Here is a 25,137-nt window from a genome sequence, read left to right on the forward strand (position 1 = left end):
AATATGTATTTTTTTGACACAAAAGAAGGTAGTAATTGAGGGACATATGACATAAAAATAATCCTTGCTGTATTGATAATGATATATAATGGATTAAATTCTGTTGTTAAAAAGCGAGATGGGCAGAATGGATTTGAAAATCCACGATCCAATTACCAAGAAACTCACTTTAGATTCAAATAAGGATAGATTGAAAGTCAAAGGATTGAAAATTATATTTCATTCAAACAACAACCACACGAGCTGGTAACTGCCTTAACTATAAAAGCGAGTCCATCAAAAAGATGTGTGATGTAGATAGTAAAGTACCTGCTTCTCTCACATACACTTATTTATGCCAACTCAGAAACAAAGCACCAGGACTTTAGGCATCCAAGGTGAATACTACTGAGGCCTGGCTACATCACCTGATGGTGAATCTTCCCTCCTAGGTACGAAGATGCGCTGGTTCTCCTGCTCACAGAGGTGTTGAATCGAATCCAGTTTAGATACAACCAGGCCCAGCTGGAGGAGTTGGATGACGAAACTCTGGATGATGATGTAAGAGCATTACTCTCCTGCTGGTCTGTCTCACCTCATTGTTTCTTTTTACCTCGCAGACTAGAAGTATAGTAGACCCGATGTGCTCGAGAAATGCTTTAATGAGAATGCCGTGCTCCCGGCCTCTACTCTCTTATCTACCTAGTTAGATACTGGCAGGAATAGTTCAAGAGGTGTTCAAATGAGAAAGCTGAAGTGATAGTCTGTGTTAGGCATATAAGGTGGAGTTTTTGTTTTTTGGGTTTTGTTTGTTTTTTTGAGACAGGGTTTCTCTGTTTAGCCATGGCTGTCCTGTAACTTAATATGTGTCCCAGGCTGGCCTTGAACTCAGAGATCTGCCTGCTTCTGTCTCCCAAGTGCTGGGATTAAAGGTATGCACCACCACTGCCTGCCTGAATATATTGCTGTTGGTCTGTTTCAACATAAATAAGAAAAATATTTTTAGGGGCACAACTCTAGTGCTTGTTTCCTCCTAACTGCCAGCCACTTAAAAAATAGGTCTAGTATGCCCAAAATCAGAGCGCCTGGTGCCTATGATCATTCCCTTGAGAGTAGATTCTTAGAATAATAAAAAGACACTCTACTTAGAACCAGATGGCTTACATTTGAATCTCCATAGCTTTGGGCACAAAGGAGATGTAGTTTTTAGTTTTTGGGTTTTTTGTTTTGGTTTGGTTGGGGTTTTTGTTTGTTTGTTTGTTTTGTTTGTTTGTTTTTGAGACAGGGTTTCTCTGTGAGGCCTTGGCTGTCCTAGACTCACTTTGTAGACCAAGGTGGCCTCAAACTCACAGCAATCTGCCTGCCTCTGCCTCCCTAAGTGTTGTGATTAAAGGTGTGTACCTCCACACCTGGCCAGTTTTCAGTTTTTATAAGCCTTGGTTCTCATCTCCACAATAGCAATGTGCTGACTTGTGTTGACAGTTACATGAGACAACACATGTGGAAGGGAGGGTTGTGCTGTTGACTGACTGAGGCCAGGGTTTCCTCACCTTTAATTCTGCTAAGAATCTCTACAACAGCTTGCTGAAACACATCCTGATTCTGGGGGTTTGATTTGATTTTGTTTTTTTGTTCTGTTTTTCAAGACAGGCTTTCTCTGTGTAGCTCTGGCTGTCCTGGAACTCTCTATGTAGACCAGGCTGGCCTCGAACTCAAAGCGATCCGCCTGGATTCTGGGAGTTTGAGATGGGACCAGAACTTGTGTTAGTGGCTGGTCCTTGGAACACCGATGCAGCCTATGAACTTAGACTTGAATGGTGCTCCTTGAGTCAGCTGTATGTAAAGAAGTGACTAATCCCCATCAGTGGGATAAAGGAAAGCCCTCAAACTTTTCACAGGTGGCTCTCTGAGATCCTGTGAATTACTTGTTTTCTGAAGAAGTAGCTTATTAGAAAATTAGCTAAAATAGTTCCAAATTCCTGATTCCATTATTTCCTTTTTTCTCAAAATTTAACATCTGAGAATAGTATTAAGGCTAAAGAGAGGGTGGCGATGAAGACGACAGGGATGCTTGTCTGGGAGAGCTAATATATCTGTTTCCCCTACAGCAGCAGACGGAGTGGCAGCGGTACTTACGCCAGAGCTTGGAGGTAGTGGCCAAAGTGATGGAGCTCCTTCCCACACATGCCTTCTCGACTCTGGTAACTCACCATTTGAAGGGAAAGTCAATATAATTGGTTCCTGGCTCATAAGCATGACTTCTGTACTTTTCTGTCTTTCTTCTCTCCCAGTATCTATACATTATTTTCTCCTCCCCCCCCCTTGTTTGTGTGTGTGTGTGTTTGTTTGTTTTCTGTCTGTTACCTATATGTGTGTGTAGGTCAGCCTCATGTGATGTTCCTTAGGGCCATCTATCTACCCTGTTTTTTAAAGACAATACTTATTGACCTGTAACTCACCAAATAAGCCATGCTGACTGCAAGTCACAGAGGCCCTCTTTTCTCTGCCTTCCCAGTGCTGGGAGTACAAGACCTGTGCCACCATACACACCTTTATTTAACGTGGTTTCTAGAAATTAAACTCATGTCTTCTTGTTTGTGGGGCAAGCAGTTCCCCAGCTGAATCTTCTCCCCAGCGCTTATTTGTTTATTTCAGAGACTAATTTACTATAAACCAGCTTTCAAATTTATTGTTAATATTTTCAGGAACCATTTTTTTCCAACTTTTGGAAGTACTGTTTAGTCTTAGATACAGTATGAATTGTAGAAATGTCTTCATGTTTTTATTAGTAGCTGGGAGGCAGCCAGCCAATAGACGTGTTACTTGAAGAAGTTGCACTGATAAAAGATTAGCCTGTGTCATTCTCACTACGGACAGATTGCCAAGTCTCTCTGCCTGTGTGTATGTGCTGGGTTCCAGTAGTCAGCTTCTGTGTGTAACAACTGCAAGCCACTACTTGGCATTCTCTCATAGGAAGCGACAGTTCGCTTTGCTACCTCCTTTTCTTAGGCATGTTTAAGTCTTGACTTATCTAAACAGTGAGTAGCAGCCTCGGAAAGAAAGGGGCCACTATGAAGTCCTGTCTGCACAATGAGCAAGGGAAACTTATACCCAAATAATTGGGCCTGCCTTTTTTCTTTGCCATGCACATTAGTAAGACACGCCTGACATTTCTTACGAAGTCAGGGACCTTCCCAGACTTGAGGGTGGCCCAGCTCTTGAAGTTGCGGGTGTCGTAGAGCTGATGGCCCTTTCTGGGACTGTTCATAGTCATGCCCCAGAATATTTTGCTATGGCTTTTAAAGCAGTGAAGCTGACATTGATTTCTTTGTTGTTCTGGTTCTAGTAGGTTTTATCTGTAGGATTGGGGAGGGCGCTGAAAGGAGCTACGCTTAGCACCTGTAAAGGGAAGTTGCCAACCTGTCACAGCTTCTCCCCATAGGCACTTAATACTTTAGGGTTAAAAATAGTATCAGAACTTGCATTTATGAGTTTTGTTTTAAACTTTGTCTCTTTGTTTTCAGTTCCCAGTTCTTCAGGACAATTTAGAAGTTTATTTGGGATTACAGCAATTTGTAGTTACTTCGGGGTCAGGTAAATTGGTCTTTATGTTCAAATTTAGCATTAAAAAATTGGACTGATAGTTCATCATTGCTGCTTCTGCTATAATAATACCATCTGCCTTATACAGCTTCTCTTCACAGCTCTTCAACTTCTAAGTAAAAGTTTTAAAAAATTCCTTCCTGCTACAAAGAAGCTATGGGGGGAATCTAATCAGGGCAAAGACTAAAAGCCCTGGAGTGTTTTCTCACATCCTTTAAAACTGCAAGTGTGCTGGAAAGCAAATGGCTGTGGCCTTTCACTAGGGCAGCGTCTACCTCTGGCTTGTGGAATGAGGCAACCAGAGTAGCAGCTCCATTGATTCTGGAGCTCTCCTGCTGTGAGTAGTCTGCAGGAGGCTCTGCCCACAGACTGACGCAAAGAATTTTGGTATCTCAGGTTGGAGTGGAGGGTTGATATTTGTAACTTTGCTGATAATAATCACAGCCTCTTTGTAGAACACTCATTATACACCAGGCACTATGTTGTTTGCTGTGTGGTCCATTTTCTCCTCTGTGCTACAGGATAGAAGTAATGTTACCAGTTACCAGTACTTTACAGAAGAATGACAGTGCTCATCAGAGAGGTTGATTTACCCAGGGAGGCCCACATAGCTGGCTTGTGCTAAGAGCGAGATTAGGTATAATAAGGAATGATGGAAAGATGCCATAACCTGACATTAATTTTTGCCAGATGAAAATACCAGTAACCTCAGTCTGTGCATCACTCCACCCTGCCCTTTTTATCCCACTGTGCACTGCTCTTGAACATTGCCCTGCAGGCTGACCTAACCTGCAGCCTCTTGTCAGGCCTGGCACTGAGCTGCCCTTCTTGGTGGTCTGTAACAGCTTATTTCCATGACTATTTGTTATTCGTTGTACCCCAGGAGGCTGATAGAACTTGCATGCCTCAAGCACAAGCTCTGGCTCTGTAGCCTGGGTAAAAACAGCTTATAGAAACTTAGAGAAGACACTTTGCAAAACAAACGTGAGTGTTTGCACTCATGAAGATTATTTGTTACAGAAATGCTAGATGCTCAGAATGGTGGTCTCTCCTTGAGGGCCATTACAAGTAAAATTGTATTCTAGGCCCTAAGAATGTTACCTTTGATCTATTTTTTTAAAGTGTATCGTGCACTGTGCATGGTGGCACACACCTTTTATCCCAGCACTTGCGCAGGCAGAAGCAGGTGATCGCTGTGAGTTTGAGGCCAGCATGGTCTACAAAGAGAGTCCAGGACAGCCAAGGCTACACAGAGAAACCAAACAAAAGAAAAAAAATGTGTCCTGCCCTCCCCCATTGACCCATAAGGTCAATTCAGTGTTGTAGCTGGCTTTTTGGTGATGGTTGTTTATCACTTTGTAGCCCTGGCAGGCCACAGACTTGCTGTGTAGACCAAGCTTTCTTAGAACTCACAGAGACCGGCCTGGCTTTGCCTCCTGAATGCTGGGTTTAAGGCGTGCCTCCACCATGCCTGTATGTCATTGACTTTTGTCTCTGGGTAAATGTCAGCATGGGTTTGAATCCTTTCCTGAGACTGCTGACCTTCAGCTGCCCACTGTAGAAGGCAACCTTATGTTTCCCTGCCCTCGCTGAAACCCACCTCCTTCCAGTTCCACAGAGCACTTGGTTCTTCTAGGAAATTATCTCATTCATTCTCCATACGTACTCTAGTGGTAAAGCGTCTCAGGCGTTAAAATGATGACTTAATTCTTGTCCATGATGAAGCGTTCTTCCATGCCTTAGTGTCTTTGAAGCCCAGTGCAAAAGCTGCTGAAAACTTGAAAATGTTGAGCAGTTTGTTCTCTGGTTTCCATGGCTATTTGCTTCCTCAAGAAGCATTCCTGCTTCCTCAAGAAGCATTCCTGCTTCTTCCTCAGTGGCTTGTGGCTCCTTCCTTTCATTTGTATCACCCCTTTGGAGAGCCTAAGTTCTCCAGTGTCAGGAGTAGTGGGGAGTCAGGGACAGTTTCCCCTTTATTTGACTCTGATTTGTAACAGAATCAATAGAGTTGCTGTACAGCTCACGGGCGTCCCTTTCCCACCAGCGTCCACTCACACTGGGCACAGTGCTTGGTTTAAAAACAAAAACAAAACAAAACAAAAGGAAAAAACACAAACAAAGCAAGACACATGCCTGTATCGACTGCCGTGTGCCTTGTGCCCCTGACAGGTCAGCTGTTACTCTCACTGTCCTGTCTCTGGACTGAGACACTCTCCTTGGCTGTTGCCATACTTGTTTTATATTTGGCTCCTGCTATTCCTCATTGAGATTTTCCCTTAGTTCAACTTTTGTTAGCTGCTCAATCTCTCTTCCCTAAGAGTTTGTTACACTTACAGGATAGAAAAGCTTTAATTTTATATCTTTGTTATGTGAGGTTGTTTTCTCATTGGTGTATTCTTTCAGAATGGAATGCCTTAGATGCTCATATTTGTGCCTCTTGGACAAGGAAGCTGCTTTTTAGACTGTGTCATGATATCTTGGTTTCCTGGGGAGAGGGTATTTGAAAAGCTTCTTTAATGCTGATTGTAGCAGGATTTCTGTCTAAAGATTCTGCTTGACAGGCAGTCGTGTTCTGCTGCTGGTTGCGGTTGCTATGAGGGGGTCTAGGGTCAGTAAGGGGCTTGCAGATGGCTGTGGAGTGACAGGGAGGAAGATGGCCGATGACCAAGCCTTGGCCAAATAAGAACGCGAGTCACTGAGCACAGTTGTCCCTTACCCTTAGAGCTGTGTAGGTGTCTGGGGTGGAGAGTCAGGTTTCCTAGAGGAAGGGAGCAGGGCTGGAGAATTTAATGTGGGATACTTCCTGTTTCTGAGCTTGTCTGCCTTGTAGATGGCTCAGGAAAATTTCATCTACAGTTTTGACTGCTGTGAACCTTTGATGCAACTAAGCAGAATTAGTTTTGATTCAACTAAACAGAATTAGTTTTAGTCAGTCTAAAATGGTTAAATGTCAGCAATTTTATTCAAACACAAAGTATGAAATGCATACACAGCCTGTCTGGGCAGTTTTTTATTCATGGTGCGATAGTATTGGTGAGGATCCCCAGGAGAGGGACAGCGGAGGAAGGTCTTCTTGGCAACCTGAGTTTAGGAGAAGGTCCAAACACACAGCAGGAGGTCGTTCTGATGCTTACTCTGACGAGCGGCCATGCTGGCTGTTGGGCATAGCCCCACACAAAGGAGCAAGCACCAAGGGAGGAAGTTTGGTGATAGATGATGACAGCCTGGCGTGCCTGTGGGAGGGGCATGGGAGATGATGACAGCCTGGCGTGCCTGTGGGAGGGGCATGGGAGAAGTGCCAAGGGAGGCGGGGTCTGCAGGCGCCCAAGGCTGGGTCTTAGCTATTGCGTCCTGCCTGACGTGTCTCCTGTGTGCGGTAAGCACTTGATCAGACTCTGGTCTTTCTCCAGATTGAAAATCCTGACTGTCTTCTGGTTTTGTGAGAATCTGTGAAAGCCCACAAGACAAGGAGTGACTAAATTGAGAGTATTTTGTTATTCAGCTTAGCATTTATTAGTAGGTTTGGATGTATGCTGAAAAGTAAGAAAGTTTCAGGACTTAAGAAATTTTTGGTTCTTTGTGATCCATAATAATTACAAAATTTAACAATGCCCTATAAGTTGTAGGGCTTAATGCATTCTGTCCTGTAGTGAATCAGGTGATAGCATCTTTCCCGTTTTAAGGTGGAAGAGCCAAGCTTGGGAGGGTTGATGGTACTCACAGTGGGAAAGCACAGGGACTGCCTACTGTACCTGAGTATTGTGCCCTTCTACCCTGTTGTGCTGACCTAAAGCCTGCAGTGGACTGTAGGAGCACACCCCAGTTCATTTTTAACAGAGTAAGTCTGTGAACTGGAAAGACACTCATCCTGAGATAGCTATGTGTGTGGACAGCAAGGCTGGAATGGCAGAGCTCACAGCGCACGAGCTCTGCCCTGGAAATGGGATCGCGGTGGGCGTGTTACTTACTGGACTCCTCGCCCATTCACACATCTTCTAGTGTAGATCAGTAATGTCCTCACTGTACCAGCATCAAAAGGAGCCAGATCGGGATGCTCCGGCTTGACTGCCCTTGCCCTGGGTCCCTGGAGCAAGATAGGTGAAGTTGTACGTGGAGGCTGTGCCCAGATGTGCAGTTCTGCACCGGGAAGCAACTGAAGATTTCTCTGGTTGGAACATTAGTTTACCCTGTTCGGCTTTTTTGTAATGGTGGTTTATTAGAAGAACTAAAGCTTGTTCTCTGGGAAACTAAGAGCTGTTATGTTCTAGGACACAGGCTGAACATCACAGCGGAGAATGACTGCCGGCGCTTGCACTGCTCCCTGCGAGACTTGAGCTCCCTGCTGCAGGCTGTGGGCCGTTTAGCTGAGTACTTCACCGGGGATGTGTTTGCTGCAAGGTTCAACGATGCTCTCACAGTTGTGGAGAGGTAGGCTGGCTGTGCCGTGCAGCCCTCCTTCAGGGTTCAGCTCTCCTTTTTATGGGAGGGCAGCATGCAGCCCCATCATGTCCAGGTTAATATGGAACAGATGGCATTTGCTGTACTGAGCCTTGAGGCCCTCATCTGTAAAACAGTGGGAAACGTTTCTTGTAGTTTTAATGTGAGAGTTAAATAAGGCTCTTAGTGTGGTATATAACACAGAGCAAACAGTAAACACGAGCCAAGCTGTTACTTCATTGACGACCTTGTGTATTGCTGTAAAAATGGTATTGGACTTAGAAAAAATGAGGCATGGTAAAGACCCAGGTCTTTTCTGACAGGATAAAGCAATGTCAAGAAAGCCCTACTGGGGCCAGGAAAATACCTTGCAAGAGGGACCTAAGCTTGATCCTCAGCTCCAAGATAAAACAACAACAAAAAGAAAGGGGAACAAAAATCTGAGGCACAGTGACATGCACTTGTAATCCCAGCTTTGGGGGATGCAGAGACAGGCTGATCCCGGAAGCCTGCTGGCCATACTCAGTGGGCTTCCCAGGAAGGAAGGAAGGAAGGGAGGGAGGGAGGGAGGGAGGGAGGGAGGGAGGGAGGGAGGAAGGAAGAAGTAAGGAAGGAAGGAAGGAAGGAAGGAAGGAAGGAAGGAAGGAAGGGCGAGCAAAAAGGTTAAGAACCTGAGAAATAACACCCAAGTTGTCCTTTTGTCGTCCACATGGACAGATAACTCATACATGTAACTTTATACATGTGCATGTACACATTCCTACACGAGAGAGGGAGAGGAAGGTGAGACTTCACTAGACAACAGCATCTCTCTCCATGTGGGCAGGAGATGTTGGAGGTACAGGCTTTTTTTCATGGCTTGTCCACTCTAATCAGGCTCCTCAGAAAGTTGGGCCATCTACAGTTCTGGCTAGAGTTTGGGTCCTTGGAGAGAAATGCAGCTGTTTGTTGGGAAACATGCTATTCAACTACCCAATCCTTCCCCCTAAACATTTGGACACTGAAGGTCAGGTGAAGTGTTGAATTCACAGCTGAGTAGGTGCCTGTACATCCTGAAGCCCAGAGCCTGATGCTTTAATTCATGTGGTGGTCTCATCATTCATAACATGCAGGGAAACAACCCCAAGAACTGAGTTAACTTGCCAACCAAATTTCTTATTTCCTTTGTTTATTTGAGGCAGGGTCCCACTGTGTAGCCAGGCTGGCCAGCCAGATCCACTTACCTCTGCCTCTGCTTCCCAAGAGCTGGAAGTTAAAGGCTTCTGCCATGATGCCCCTTTATATCAATTTTTAAGAAAAATTTACATCTTAACTTAAACCCAAAGGTAACTGAGTTTTAAATTCCTTAAGAACAAAGTTAAAATTAATAATAGTAGTAGTAATAAGAAAATTTTATAAGTAGTTTTCTACTGTCCTGTTTCATCTTATACTTTGAGAGGCGAGTATTGCATTTTGCTTCTGAGTAGATGTGGTAGTGGATACTTTGGTTCATGATAGGGAACTTAGGATTTTAAGAGTCCAAATTCCAGGCTTTTTCTCAATTATGGAATTTCGACTTACAGAGTCTTATTTTTCTCTTTCCTGTGGAAAGCCCATTTCCTCTGATGACTCAGTAAGGATAGAATAATACATCTCCCCGTTTAAAGGTAGATAAGCAGTATTTGAATGTGGTTCAGTAAGTGATTTAGATATGGATGTCGGTCTGCTTAACGAGCGCTGTGGTGAGATGCATATCAGGGCCTGAGTCGTCATGAAGCCTTATGCTTACATATCTGTCTGCACAGCTTAGCACTTCTAAGTGCTTCTAAGCAACGGCTGATGTCTGCGTTAAGAAGCTGGGTAGTGATGGCGCACGCCTTTAATTCCAGCACTGGGAAGGCAGAGGCAGGCGGATCTCTGAGTTTGAGGCCAGCCTGGTTTACAGAGTGAGTTCCAGGACAGCCAGGGCTGCACAGAGAAACCCTGTCTGGAGGACTGGGCATGGGGTGGGGGGAGACTGTCATCATCTAACTAGCCAGTGTGATTATCAGTGTTCTCTCATAGATCACAGAAAACCTGATATTACAGTTGCTGAACCCAGATACATTAAATTACATATTTAGTGTAGATACTATTTTAAGGAGCTAAGAGCAGAAGGCTGGGGAGATGGCCTAGCAAGTAGTCCTGAGTGCTTCCTATTCTGTGGGGGGCAAAGACAGGAGGATGGTGGAGACTTGTTGGCACCAGCCTAGATAGGTATATCAAGAGATCCTATTTCAAGGGAATAAGACGAAGAAAGCTAGAGTGGAGTACCTAGAACCCATCTGTGGCTTTGGTTCTTGCACGGCATATGCACACAGCCATGATTTTAACACTGGCTGTTGACGTTGCTGTGTTGCTCACTGATGGTTGCTGTTTTCAGTCCTGTTACAGCAGAACTTCCTAAGACCCGTGGTTAAGGACTTGGCTCCTTAGGCTTGCTGTCTTGACTCTGTGAAAGTGCCCTTCCCACTGTCCTCCAACCCTTGATCCATTTATGGGTTCCTTTTGGGATAAAGTTGTGCAGTCCACACATCTGAGAGGAACATTTTCCAGAGCACTTTCTTCAGTGCTAAGCTCTTTTAGAGCTTGTGATTCCTAGGACTCCTCCACCCCCAACCCCCATCTTATACCTTGGCTGGGACCAAGCAGCTACCGCTGTAGAGTCGGCCTCAGTTGAGGTGTATGCTTGCAGAGTTCTGTATGGACGTGGCTAGAACTCAGGCAGTGCTGCTCTGCTCACTCAGCTCAGAAAGGGACTGGACAGAGGTCCTTCCTGCTTCCTAAGGGAGCTCTCCTGCGCCTGGTGCTCACCGTACACAGTGGTTCTTGTGTAACCAGCACACCTGGCCGCTTCTCTTTAACTGTGAATGTCTCAGTTTATTTTTTTGTTGTTGTTTTGTTTTGTTTTTTTTCGAGACAGGGCTTCTCTGTATAACCTTGGCTATCCTTGACTCTGTAGACCAGGCTGGCTTCGAGCTCACAGCAGTCCACCTGCTCCTGCCTCCCTAGTGCTGGGATTAAAGGCATGCGCCACCACGCCCGGCTTCTCAGTTTATTCTTTAAGAGTTTCTCTTCCTGCCTCTTTTTTCCAGCATTTTATCATCAACAGTTTCTAATCTCCAGCGAAGTTGAGAGACTTATACAAGGAGGGAAAGGAGGGAGAGAGAGGATGGATGGGGATGAGCTGATCCGAGATGCTACAGCAGACACTTACTCTTTTCTTTATTATATATTGCTCCATTGCAAACACTGAAATGATTGTAAATTTGTCATGCCAATCTTTAGATAAATTGGTCAAAAGAGCAGGTTTTCTTCCTTAAAACATTTTTTTCTTTCACTTTTAAAAATATTATATATAGCTGGACATAGCTCATGTGAGTAATCTCAGCACTTGGGAGGCTGAGGCAGGAGGATCAGAAGTTGAAGGCCAGTCTGGGCTACACACTAATACACCGTAAAAAGGAAAAGTATGCACACATCCACATGGCATTGAGCATTCATAGTATACCATCTAGGAATGTAGAGAAGTAGAGAGGAGAGGAAGCAGTGCTCCGTAATCTACCTACTCCATCCCATCTCTAGAGTAAAGTGGGCCAGCAGGTTCTTCTGGTGAGATTTATCTTTCAGCCTTTTCTCTGTTTTGCGTGCACATGTCAATGTGCCCCAGTGTGCCTGTATGTATAGGTCAAAGGATGCTGCGTGGGAGTCAGTTCTCCCCTACTGTGTGGATTCCATGTATCAAACTCAGGTGAACAGGCTCGGTGGCAGGTGCTTTCTTTTACCCACTGAGCCATCCCAGCAGCCATTTTAGATTTTTTTGACAATGTAAATGATGTGATCCTTTAGAAAGAGTTCTCATATACAGCCCTTAGTGCACAGCTCTGGAAAGAATCGAAGAGCTTCTTTGTTGTTGGCTTTGGTCTGAAAGTCTGCCCTTGGGGTTTCCTTTAGCAACTTGTCCGTTTTGTTTTGGGTGCTCATGCCTAATGTCCTTTCTTACCCACTCCTCTGTCAACAGGTTGGTCAAAGTTACTCTGTACGGATCTCAGATAAAACTGTACAATATCGAAACAGCAGTGCCATCAGTGTTGAAACCCGACCTCGTCGATGTGTAAGTAGAGTGATGACTGCCTTCTCAAGAGAGATGTTGGCCCCGCCTCCAGATGAACTCAGTACAACGAACAGCAGGGACTGCCACAAATAGAGGGAAAACTCATGCACTCTGACCCTAGAAAGACAGATTGATGTGTGTCTTGGTGAACTAGAGAGAGCAGGTATGAGGCTCTGTGGGGCAGGCAGTCCAGGAACCAACAGTGTATGTAGGCTGTGAAGTTAGGAACTGGTGAGCACCATGGTGGAAGAGGAGGCTGACAGCTACACGGAGATGGCAGAGAAACACCGGAGCCACGTGTCTCTCGCCCTGCGTGTAGATCATTCGCTGACAGAGTTAGTGAATAGGGGGAAAACACAACCATCTCACACTCACAAGATTCTTCCAACATGGGGGGTGCTTTTCCCCAGAAACTGAGTATTCTTTAATTAACTTCAGTTCCGTCATGTTGAGGACTCAGTCCGCAGGAGTGTCCCTTCTGCACCTTCTTTCCAGTGCCAACTGCTGTCCCCGCTGTGCTTCCTGTGCTGCCGACTGATTGATGCCTACAACTTCCTCTGCAAGTTTGATTAGTTTGCTCTAGTGGGTCTCAGAACTTGGCAACACACATCCAGGTTTATTAAGAGATGAGATGAGTAGAGCCAGATCTGTGAGGGCTTCAGAGCTTCTGTGTGTTGTCTGGGCAGTCCCCCTCCAGGAGCCTGCGTGTGTTCTGTGACTCAGGCTACCCAGCCCACCTGCTACCCTGGGGCCTATGATGGAGGCGTGACTGATTGGTTAAACCATCAGGAAAGTTTGCAGTCCCTTTACCCTCTCCAGAGGCGAGAGTGTGGCTCAAAGTCCTGGCATACCAAGTCCATGGCTGGTTCTCCTGGCAGTTGGGCCCTACCCCCCCACCCCCAACACCCAACACCCAACCCTCACCTCTGGCAATCTAGAGACTTTACAGAAATTACCTTGTTAAAGGTAACAAAAGGCTTTGACTGTTCTGGAGCTGCTGGAGGAACTGAGGGCAAAAGACCAAATGTTTTCAGGCAAAGGATGTCCTTATTTGAGGGCTGTTGTAAGGAGCTTGATTGCTGTATGCCAGCAACTGTCTAAACCAGATGTGCTAAAGCAACCTGAGCATGGAGGGCTCTCGGACAGCTTCCTTCACGTTTTAAGTTTGGTACAGTGCCAGATTTCTATGTATTAAATAAGAATCTCAGGTTATTTTGACACTTGACTCCAAGACATGTGGATAAAGTGTGTAGATGGGGAAGTACATGGGGGAGTGACCTGGAAGGGACAGCATCTAGGACTGAAAGTAAAAAAGAAACCGTATCCCTGGGCTGGAGAGATGGTGCAGAGGTTAAGAGCACTGACTACTCTTCCAGAGGTCCTGAGTTCAATTCCCAGGACCCACATGGTGACTCACAACCGTCTATAATGTGATCTGATGCCCTCTTCTGGCCTGCAGGTGTACATGTAGGCAGAGCACCGTATACATAATAAATAAATCTTAAAAACAAACAAACAAAACCACCTTATCTCTGTTGGACTGCCCAAAGGCTTGCTATGGACTGGAGCAGTGGCTGATAAAGCAGAACACACACACACACACACACACACACACACACACACACACACACACACACACACACACACACACACGCCTCGTCTTAAAAGTAGTAACAGAAGACCAAGCTGTAACCGTTTTTTTCCCTGTCCCGTATCAGGCAACATTTACTGCAGTAGAACATGTGTCCCAGTGAGTGAGGAAGAGAAACTGACTTATACTAGAGACTGAAAGAACAAAGTGTAGAGTGGGCTGGGGCAGAGCAGTAGAGACACGGTGCTCAGCACCCAGCCGCTTCAGGGTGCTTTCATGTAAAGGCTGAGGCAGAGGACACTCCTACCTTTTGAAACCTCTGGGAAACTTGACTGTTGACTCTTGTCCTGTGATTTACAGACAGGCTAGCAGCACTGTTTCAGCCTGGAAGAATAGAGCCTTTTAGCTGAGTCAGTCTGTTGGGGCTTCGGGCAGGAGCTGAGTAGAAAACAGTGCCACCTGCAATCTCAGCGTGTTCATCACAACACAGCCATGTCTATTCACCTGCATAGTGTCCGTGGCTGCTTTCTCTACCACAGCCATAGCTAAGTAGCACTAAGAGTCTGCAAGGCCTAAAATACTTGAGTTTTTATAGAAAAAGTGTGGCTGGGCAGTGGTGGTGCACACCTTTAATCCCAGCACTGTGCAGTCAAGAGTTTGAGAGCACCAGAGCTACACAGAGAAACCCTGTCTCAAAAAAGAAAGAATGCTAGTCTCTTTTAACTACAGATTAGATAAATGGAAGAAAGATTTCTTTATTACGGTTTTATATTAAAAATGCATTGCTTTTCTCTTCAAGAACTAGAGAAAGCTGTGTAGCAGCTCCCAAGCAAGGTGCCCATTGGCTCGTGATGAGGGCAGCTTGCGGGAGCAGACGGCTTGAGAGCCCTCGCCCTCCCTGCTGAGCTAGCTGAGATGCTTCGGTCCCAGCCGCTGGCCTTGGCCTTCTGAGTTTTGTACTTAGACATTAAGTAAATGGTAGAATGATCAGTGGATTGCAAATATGAAAAATAAACTAGCTGCCTATTAAGAATTTCTAGATTTTCCTACTTTGTGCTTAGTTCCCTTCTTTCTTAACAGCTTATTTGAAAAAGTTACAAATTTTGAAAATCTGTAGAATATGGTTTAAAAAGGGAAAGAAAGGGAAAAAAACCCTTGTAGACTAAAATTCCCTCAGTAACCTAGAGTCATGAATTAGTTTGGCTGTTTTTGCCTTTAGTTTTTAGGATTTCTTTCGGTGTGTTTGTAAACTTAGGAACTTTTTGTTGTTTTTGTTGATGAAGTTGAAACTAAGTTGTAGATGGCCTGGTACTTCACCTGGTTAGACTTGGCCAACAATTAAAAATGACGGTGATTATCCTATTTTGAATAAAAATAACCGACGCGCCCAGGCGTGGTGGCACACACCTGTATTCCCAGCACTCGGGGGCAGAGGCAGGTGGATCTCTGTGAGTTCAAGGCCAGCCTGGTATACAAAGTGAGCCCAGGACAGCCAAGGCTACACAGAGAATCCCTGTCTGGAAAATAAATAAATAAATAAATAAATAAATAAATAAATAAGTAAGTAAGTAAGTATCGGTGTGGTTATACTTTTTTTTTTCTTTTTAAAAGAACCTTTGGTTTGTGCTGATAGTGCAAGAATGACAGAGAAGGAGCCTTCCTTCATGGTGCCCACACCACGGGGAGCTACATATTTAGACCTATCAGAATATCAGCTCAGAGTGCTTAGTGGTGGCTGCGGAAGAGGAGGGTTGCACACTGCTGTGGGCTGCTCTTTTGACCTAGACTGGTGCCTTGCCTCTGTAAGACCTGTTGTTTATCCTCTTGGATGAGTTGTTAGCTTTTGGGATTTATATGTTCTGGGTTTTTCTGTTAGGTTTGGTTTGGTTTTGAGTTCCTAATTGACCAGAAACTGGCTATGTGGACCATGCTGGCCTCAACTCAGAGATCTGCCTGCTTTTGCCTCCAAGAGCTAGGATTAAAGATATACAGAGCGAAGCCTAGCGTGTTTTGGGGTTTTTGTTTGGTTGCTTTTAGTGTTGTTTTTAAACATGGTTTCACTTTGTAGTTCAGACTAACTTGGAACCTGGAGTGTTCTCACCTTAGTCTCTGGAGTGCAGGGGTCTTGAGTGTATGGCACCATGTATGGTTTTGCTGTGAACTTTAGTGTGTATTTTATTAATGTGTGATCCAGTGCAGCCTTTGCAGAAGCCAAGCACCTGGACACTTGGAGGGAAACTTTAGCTTTGGAGTCTTCTATCAAAGCTATACAATATACCATTGTTTATCTAAACTGTAGTACTTTTTTTTTCTATTTTTAAAGTTGGCACATTTCCCCTTATATTTGTCATCTTCTTAAATAAACCGTGTGTCACAGAAAGACTAAGGTCTGGTAGATATTTAGAGACCCCTGTGTGGTCACATACGGACAGTGTGAGCCGGTGATTGATTTCTACACTATCACCGTGTCCTGCGGTGCCCTGCACAGTGGACGGAGTTGTTGTCTTCCCTGTGGAGACAAGTTCATGCCACTGGGCGCCCCTGGCCCTCGCAGATCACCACTTCTTTCCTTCCTTCAGGCACGCCCAGTCACTTGCCGCTCTCCAGGCCTATTCCCACTGGTTGGCGCAGTATTGCAGTGAAGCCCATCGACAGAACACACAGCAGTTTGTGACACTCATCTCTACCACCATGGATGCGATCACACCTCTCATCAGCACCAAGGTCTTGAGACAGAAAATGCTGCACCTTCTACCCAACTCTGTTCTCTTCATAGTCCTGTTTACCATAAAACCAAACGACGTCCCGACTACAGATGATACAACTGTATTGCTTCATGCTTCTTAAAATGTTTTGTATTCCAGTTATTTATTAGTCTTTTCCCATGGGTGCACGACTGCCATACCATAAGCCTGTGGGCTCAGAGAACAGCTGGTAGGAGTTGGTTCTCTTTTTCCTCCATGCTGGTCCCTGGGTCAAGGTCAGGTTGTCAGGTTTGTAGCATTTTGCCAGCCCTCAAGTCCCTTTTCAGTTGTAGTCTGCTTATGTTCAAATACGGCTTTTGGGTTTTGCTCAGTGTAAAAGTACCTGCTCATTTTTATTTACTAAAAAGTTATGTTATTGTTTGATCTCATTCCTTGAAACAATGTTGCTCACAGTCGGGACTGGTGGCAATCCTTCTAGACATGTTTCTGTGTTCTTACAGAAAGCTTGCAGGTAACTGGCGGCACTGCTGTTGGTTTCCACATGCCTTGCTTTCTTTAAATACGCACAGAGCAGCTTGAGTGTTCATACTACTGGTGCTGCTTTTGTATGAGGATGTGCTTTGACTTTGTCACTGATAGAAGGCTTCTCCCTCTGTGTCTGTTCTCTTACACATTCTAGAGTGTCTGTAGTGGGCCCAGAAATGAACTGCCAAGTAAGGGTTACATGTATATACAATGGACAGAACCTAGTAAGCCCTCACCCAGAAGACCGCTAACCTGCATGGCGTGTGCATCCAGATGCTCCTGCTTTTTTGCACACACTAGGCAGTCTGTTCTAATGGGAGCTGTATTGACTTCCATAAACCTGCTGTGTTTATGATGGTAATTTATAAAAGTTTCGATGTCGCTAAGGAATAGGTTTCATACTTTACCTAGCTCTTGCTCCACTTTTAGGTTGATTCCATTGGGAGGAAATTGGGCTGGGAATTTAACTCAATTAGTAGAGTGTTTGCCTCACATGTATGAAGCACTGGGCTCAATCCCCAGCACTACACAGAAACTGGCTGTGGTGGTACATGCTTGAAGTCCCAGCACTCAGGAGTAGAAGCAGGGTCAGAGAAGTTCAAGGTCATCTTGGCCACACACCAAGTTCAAGGCCAGTCTGGACTACATGAGACCCTGTCTTTAAATTAATAAAATTTCCAAAATATATAAGTTCAAGAACCTAGCTTTATCCTGTTATGTAATTTCCTTAGAATAAGTAGAGATTACGGTGTTAAAGTTTAGGAATATTTTGTGATTCTAGGAAATTACCGTGATACCTCCTTTGCACATAATTCTGCAGGCCATGGCCCTTCTGTGTGGTGTTTCATTGGTCTTACCTGTATTTGGTCCCTTTTTATTAGGAAGCTTTCTTGGGTGCAGGCATGGCTCATCAGTAGAGCGTGTGTTTATCACAGGCAAGGCTGAGGCCAATTTCTAACCACTCCTTTCCAACACTTTTTTTCTTTTATGGATTTGAAATTGCCAGTGATTTGAACCATGTTAGTTTGTTTGTTTTAAGTCATGTTGAGATGAAAGAAAAAAAAAAAAAGGAAAGACTAGGAGATTGATAGGATGAGCTGTAGGAAGGAAAGGCAGAATGAGACCTCAGTTTTGGGGATCCAGAGCAGGAAGTTGTGGCCAGGACTGAAGGAAGACGTGGACAGCATGCCAGGGAGGGCACTGTGTGACGTAACAGATGTGTGCAAGCTGAGGAGTGACACTGACTGGAGGGCAGGAGCTATTGATGTGGAGTAGAAGACAGTAGCTTTGCTGGGGGGTCTTCATAGAAGACATTGCAGGCATCCCTCAGTGAATGGTACGGCTTGGCAGTCCTTAGCTGCTGCTGCCTCAGAGCGTTTCTTCAGTAGTACTCTTACAGAAGATGTCGTAAGCCAACATGTCATGTGTCTTCTCTTTCTAGGTCCAAGACAAGTTGCTGCTGTCCGCGTGCCACCTACTGGTCTCACTAGCCACCACCGTGCGGCCTGTCTTTCTGATCAGCATCCCTGCAGTGCAGAAGGTGTTCAACAGCATCATTGATGCCTCTGCCCAGCGCCTAGCAGATAAGGTAGGCACACCCCCGTTGGCATGCCCGGAGCCCTGTGCCTGAGACCTGGGGAAGCAGAGACAGAAGAGGCTGCTTCTGCTTCTATGGTCCCCAGTTGAAAGTCACCTCAGCTATACTGACTGTGCCTGTGGGTAGCACTGATACAACCCACTGACTTCTTCTGTCTCAGCCAAAATCCTGATTCAAATGGGAAAACTTCCCGTCCATTCACTGAAACATCATTTGCCCCCTAGTGAGAGTCCCTGTGCTCTCCTTGTTCAGGCTAGTCTGGTTTGTGTTCACACACATTTTTGTTCTGGGTTTGAGCTGTCTGAGAAGCTCAGACAAATTAGGAGCAGGAAGTGGGTGAGGTGGGTGGATTTATAGGAGGTGAGGTTTTTTGTTTGTTTGTTTGTTTGTTGTTTTGTTTTGTTTTTCAAAACATGGTTTTTCTGTATAGTTTTGGCAGTCCTGGACTCACTCTGTAGACCAGGCTGGCCTCGAACTCACACCGATCCGTCTGCCTCTGCCTCCTGAGTGCTGGGATTAAAGGCATAAGCCACCATGCCTGATTTACAAGAGGTTCTTTAGAGACCTGAATATAATAAGCACCTGATGGCAAGTGAGTGTTCTCGTGAGTCTGTTCTCAGTTTTCTTTGTGGGGTCAGAGGGCAACGTTAAAGGTGACACTCGACTCTGTGTCCAGTGAGATTTCTCCCTTTGTGAGGCATCAGGTGCCAGATTGAGCAGGGTGAGCACCAGCGAGGCTTTCTGAGTCCAACATTGCACATTGAGATCTAGAATTGGGGCTACTTTTGTGTTTTTTTTTCCTGCCTGGGTGCCTTGAACGTAGAGGGTGGCCAGGCTATAAGAAAGATATCTAGTACCTGAGGCCGACTGGACAGGGTGCCAAATGTCATGTCCATTTTGGCTAGTCACTTTCATTTGCCCTGTGACCTCTGATGCATGCCTTTGGGTTCTTTCTAGGCACAGGTGTTGGTTTGCCGGGCACTCTCTAACACCTTGCTCCTTCCGTGGCCAAATCTTCCTGAGAGTGAGCAGCAGTGGCCCCTGCGCTCCATCAACCACGCCAGCCTCATCTCTGCACTCTCCCGGGATTACCACAGCCTGAAGCCCAATGCTGCCGCGCCCCAGAGAAAAGTGCCACTGGATGACAGTAAGTAGCTCCTGTGTGGACATTTGCACTTGAAGCTTCTGAGGTGACTTCATTTGCTTATAGTGACACCACTGCTCTGCAGAAAAGGCAGGCTGAGATAGCAGGATCCTTACCAAAGGAAATAATTCACTAGTGCATCTGCTGGGGATATTTCCTGAATATGGTCCTCCTGTGTGTTAGCTAGACTTTGGAGGCCTGAAGAAAGCATCTGTGGACGGCACTGCCAGTGGTGCATCATCCGTCCATACGCCCTCGGGTGACTGCAAGCCCATTTCAGATTCGTGTGAACAGAGCAGTTCCCTCTTCACAGGAAAGTGTCCTTCAGAACTGTCTTCTGAGTGGCCTCTTAGCCTTTTCTAAGTGGAAACATTTCAGAGGTTTTGGAAGAACACATGCCTTCTGCAAGTAATACTGAGGTGTGATTGTTTACATTAATGATGAGAAAAAAAAAGAAACAATTGTAGTTCATGGGAAAAGGGTCAGTTTTTTTAATATCAAAATATTTTAAAAATAAGATGTCTTTTCACAGTAAGAATAATGAAACACTATTAGATGATGTTGCTTGCAGTGTAATCCCAGCAGGGATGCTTTGTGGAGTATCACAGGTGTGATAGAGTGCTCTCTTTGTTAGTGTGAGGTGGGTCTCACTGTCTGTCTCAGGCCCATGCTGGACCAGGTCTGCCGTCACTCTGGCTCTCCTGTGCTTCACGATAGCCTGCTTTAACCGCCATTCTTCTTTCTTTCTTTTCTTCTTTTCTTTTTTTGAGACAATTTTATTTTTATTTTTTTTTTATTAGAATTCACCACATAGACTAGGTTAGCTACCAGGTAGTCATTTCTCTTTACAATATAGAAAAGCACCTCATTTTTAATCTCTCATGACCTTGGCATTTCTTAATAAGAGTCCAAGTTTGGGTTTTGGTAGACTTTTCCTTAATTTTGTTGTACCTGATCATGCCTACCAAATTAGGTATCACATCACCTCTCTCTGTCGTGTGTCTTAACACGCAGTGTCTGGAGAAAGGCCGGGCAGAGAAGGTGGTGTGCGTAGACATCTAGATGGCCGGATCTGGGGCCCTGTACCACTTTTCATTGGCTCTTGCTTTTTAAGAATAAAGTCTTTAATGGTTTGGGGTTGTTGTGTTCGTCGTCGTCGTCATCATCATCATCATCACTGCTACTACTACTGGTACATTATTTGAGATAGAGACCTTTCTGGAATTTTGTTTTGTTTTGTTTTTCTTTTTCTTTTTTTCTAAATTCACTTCCCTCCTTCCTTCCTTCCTTCCTTCCTTTCCTTTCCCTCCCTCCCTCCCTCCCTCCCTCCCTCTTTCTTTCTTTCTTTCTTTCTTTCTTTCTTTCTTTCTTTCTTTCTTTCGAGACAGGGTTTCTCTGTGTAGCACTGGTTCTCCTAGACTTGCTTTGTAGACCTGGCCGGCCTCAAACTCACAGAGATCTGCTTGCCTCTGCCTCCCAAGTGCTGAGATTACATGTATGCGCCACCGTGCCTGGCTGGAATTTTTGATATTCCTGCCCCTGCCTCCGAGTGCTGACTGTGCAGGCAAGTCCCACCTGCCTGCTTTCAGGGTTTGTGATGTCCTACGTGCGGGCAGGCCGTACTCACGTACTTACAGTGCTTTCAGTTTCCTTTATGTTGTTAAGTAAACATTAGTCCTTTTAAAATTTCCCTCGAGTATCAGGTTAGATTTTTGACTCTTGACAATGGAGTTTTTAACCCCATGCCCTGTCCTTCATCTCTGGTTTCTGGCCACATCACAGTCCCTGAGTGCACAGCAGTTTGTGTTTACTGCTTATCAGTAATATGAATGCCCTTTGGTTTGCTTTCTTACCTCTTTGTGTCCAAAGGTCAATTGTGAGCCATTGTCTTCCATTCTTAGTCCTGTGAGTAGATACTACCTGGCCACCGTTCAGATGAAGAAAACAGAGCTCCGCAGTTAGTAAAACTACAAGGCCAGAACTGACTTTGCACACTGCCTCAACTTGTCTTTTTCCTGCCACACCCTTCTCTGACTGAAGCTTTAGCCTGCATAGAAGCCAAATAGGCTTTGTGACACTCAGAACAGCCCAGAGCATACTGCAAGTTTGATAGTGGGTCTCCAAGCTTTGATCTGGATCAACCTGTGGAATTCATCAAGGTTGAGCCTCCTAGGCTTGGACTGAGCCAGGCAGTCTCCACTCATACAGGAGAGTGATAGATTTCTCTTCTTAGATCTTGTGTGTCAGGTGCCTTGCTAAAACCTAGCCCCCCTGACCATCACAACAACCTAACAAAGATGTGTCTCTTGGGGTTGACTAGGATCCTGCCCAGAGTGTAAGCTGGCTTCTGACCCTCTGCTGCAGTTCACAGACAGGGTTCTCACGTCTCTTATTGGCTGACCACTGCTTCCATTTTCTCTGTGTTGTGTAGAATCATAATGTGAACTCATATGTCAATATATTGATAGAGTTATATTTTTATAAATATATAGAGTTAAGTGCATATATGTATATACATATATATGTATGTGTGTATACACACACATACACACACACACACACATATATATATATATACATTACACACACGCGCGCGCGCGCACACACACACACAGTTCTCAGACTAAAAGGCCCAACAGGTCAAAGATTGATCAGACAATTTTTCCTAAAGCTAGCACTGTTACATTGCATGGTAGGCTATGCCTATGTGGTTAGCAGGGCGGATGCTGTCTGTAGCTGAAAGCTGTGCTAATTGCCTGGCCATTTGTCTCACCAGTCCTCATCAGCTTATAGGGTGTTTGTCTAGCCAGTTGGTGTTTAGTGGAGAAGTGGGGAAGCGGGCGTGTGTGTGTGTGTGTGTGTGTGTGTGTGTGTGTGTGTGTGTGTTGGTGGTGGTGGGGCTCTCCTGTAGCTGAGGATGACTGTGAACTTCTGCTTCTGCCTCCTGAGTACTGGAATTACACGCCATCACCCAGTTTTTATGTACTGCTGGCTACTGAACACAGGGCCTTGTGCATGCTGGGCGAGGACACCCCCAGCCTATCGTCTATGGGACTTTGTTGCTGGTGGCTAGAGGGAGAAAAGGGTGTAAGTCCACGTATGCAGACAAGAGGGCAACGGGAGTCTTGAAGGTAAAAAAGGAAGAGGAGAGAGAGGGAAACATGGTGCTTATGGGCTCATATAGTGAACTAGAGACACGCTCTATTGGCCACCAAGGCTTCCTTCTGTCTTCCCTGTCCCTCCTCCGTAAGGTTCTTCTCCCCATTGTGTATGTTCTCTGTAGCTGTTCTGTATCTCAGACAACACATAACTTGAGCTTCATCTTGACTTGTAGCCAAAGTGATTATTCACCAGACACTTAGTGTCTTGGAAGATATTGTGGAGAATATCTCTGGAGAATCCACCAAGTCCCGACAGATCTGCTACCAGTCGCTGCAGGAATCTGTTCAAGTCTCCCTGGCCCTCTTTCCAGCTTTTATCCATCAGTCAGGTAAGAATTGGCTCAGAGGCCTTACCTTATGGATGGGTGGAGTGCATAAGGGCCAGAGTGCTTGCTGAGGTCTGTAGAACAGAGCAAGCTGGCCTGGACTTGGTTCAGTGAAGGGAAGCATGCAGAGAAAGGCAAAGGTAGTGTGCTATCTTTGCAGTCTGGAAAGGTGAGCCCTTGGTGCGGGTCTGCTATCTACCCTGTGCTGTAGAGTTGCTTATGGCCTCCTACCTAGTTTTTCTTTGTAAATTAACTGGATGAAAGAGTAGGCATTACAGTAGACAGGAAAGAGGCCTTTTCAGATTGATGCTATTTACCTAGCATCTAGCTGATGTGGTTTTCTTAGCCCACTCTCAGTGCTGCTGTCACTCACTGGTACTGCTCTGTCACCCTGAATGTACTCGTCTGGCTCTCCTGAAAGCACTGAAAGCATTTATGGTACAGTAGACTTTTCAGTGTTAGGCAGCAGGGGCTTTGTAGCCTAGATGTACTGATTGCATCCTATAAGCACATCGTGTGTGGTAAAACCCAAAATGTCCCATGCATGATGACATTGAGATCTGGATATGGAACCATGCTAACCAGAATCAATAAGTCCATTTAGTGGCCCAGGGCAGTGTGACCTGCGTGCTCTGTCATTATCTACTTTTAGCCACTTAACCTTGACCTACCACAGGGATGATTGGTCTTAGAGAGAAATGCCAAGGCACTCAGGTGTTGACCCAGTTGGATAATTTCTCGGCTGTGAACATAAAGTGGTTCATTTTCAGTGAGAGTGCTGACCATGCTAGGTGCGGGACAGTAGGCTGGCCTTCAAGATGAGACAGCTCCATTTCCTACTGTGAGTAATCAGGAAGCCGTTCCTAGGGCCAGCGCGGTGCTCTCAGCAGGCCTTTAATCATTTTCCACTTTCCACCATTGGCTCTGATGGTGCTGGGGACATTTCTTTCAGTGGATGCATTAGAAAGAGATGACAGTGCAGATTGCAAAGGAAATTTGATGAAGCCACAGGTGTCTTTAGTCTGTGTCTGTGCACATGGTGTTGACATTCATTTTGTCCTGCATCTAGATGTGACTGATGAGATGCTGAGCTTCTTCCTCACCCTGTTTAGAAGCCTTAGAGTACAGATGGGTGTGCCTTTCACTGAGCAGATCATACAGACTTTCCTCAACATGTTTACCAGGTAACAACCCATCCACTGCCCAGGCCTTCAGAGTCAAGGGACAAGGCTGGCTGCTAAATGCAGGCCTTCTGTCCCTTTCCCTCGCTTACTTATAATCATTGCTTGTCATGTGGTTTCCCGAAGACTTTGTAAGTTACTCTGTGGCTTTCTCTTACCTGCAGAGAGCAGTTGGCTGAGAGCATCCTTCATGAAGGCAGCACTGGCTGCCGGGTGGTGGAGAAGTTCTTGAAGATCCTACAAGTGGTGGTGCAGGAGCCTGGCCAGGTGTTCAAGCCCTTCCTCCCCAGCATCATTGCGCTGTGCATGGAGCAAGTGTACCCCATCATTGCTGAGGTAGGTGGGACCAGGGAGATCCCTGTGGTGCCTCCTTACTGGAAGGGAGGGAAAGTGCCTTGTGTTTTAAATCTCATTTGTGAGTTCTTTCAATACTCTTGTAAATACGTTTTTGGGGTCTCTCCCCTCCCCAAAAATGGACACACAAATACTTAATAAAAAGAGTAAATGTTTCCGGGTACTTAAGGCTTTTAAATGCTCCTAGCTCAGCAGGTAGTGCACACTGTTCTTCTAGAGGATCGCTCTTCTTCTCCCCTCCTCTGTGAGTGCCCCCCCCCATCCCAAGAAAAACTGCTTTCAACTTGGTAGTCTTGTTAAAGGCAAATTCTTGGTGTTACACACACACACACACACACACACACACACACACACACACACACACACACACACACACACACACACACACACTTCTCGCTGCAC

At 45.4% G+C, this 25,137-nt stretch overlaps 1 protein-coding gene across 3 annotated transcripts in view; it reads left to right on the forward strand.

Moving 5' to 3' along the window:
• XPO6 (exportin 6) overlaps nucleotides 1–25,137 on the forward strand; it is a 99,465-nt gene that overhangs the window by 68,256 nt on the left and 6,072 nt on the right. For 2 of the 3 annotated variants that reach the window (XM_084773904.1, XM_084773906.1), the window contains 11 exons: nucleotides 432–540; nucleotides 2,088–2,180; nucleotides 3,504–3,573; nucleotides 7,851–8,010; nucleotides 12,059–12,151; nucleotides 16,322–16,466; nucleotides 18,414–18,560; nucleotides 19,527–19,716; nucleotides 23,048–23,203; nucleotides 24,270–24,384; nucleotides 24,546–24,717. In XM_084773904.1, coding sequence (XP_084630030.1) covers nucleotides 432–540; nucleotides 2,088–2,180; nucleotides 3,504–3,573; nucleotides 7,851–8,010; nucleotides 12,059–12,151; nucleotides 16,322–16,466; nucleotides 18,414–18,560; nucleotides 19,527–19,716; nucleotides 23,048–23,203; nucleotides 24,270–24,384; nucleotides 24,546–24,717 — 1,450 coding nt within the window. The remainder of the gene's footprint in view (nucleotides 1–431; nucleotides 541–2,087; nucleotides 2,181–3,503; nucleotides 3,574–7,850; nucleotides 8,011–12,058; nucleotides 12,152–16,321; nucleotides 16,467–18,413; nucleotides 18,561–19,526; nucleotides 19,717–23,047; nucleotides 23,204–24,269; nucleotides 24,385–24,545; nucleotides 24,718–25,137) is intronic. The other variant, XM_084773905.1, reaches the window with a different exon arrangement.

This window comes from Acomys minous (genome assembly GCF_964271855.1).
Source record: "Acomys minous genome assembly, chromosome: 2".
Taxonomy (NCBI): Eukaryota; Metazoa; Chordata; class Mammalia; order Rodentia; family Muridae; genus Acomys; species Acomys minous.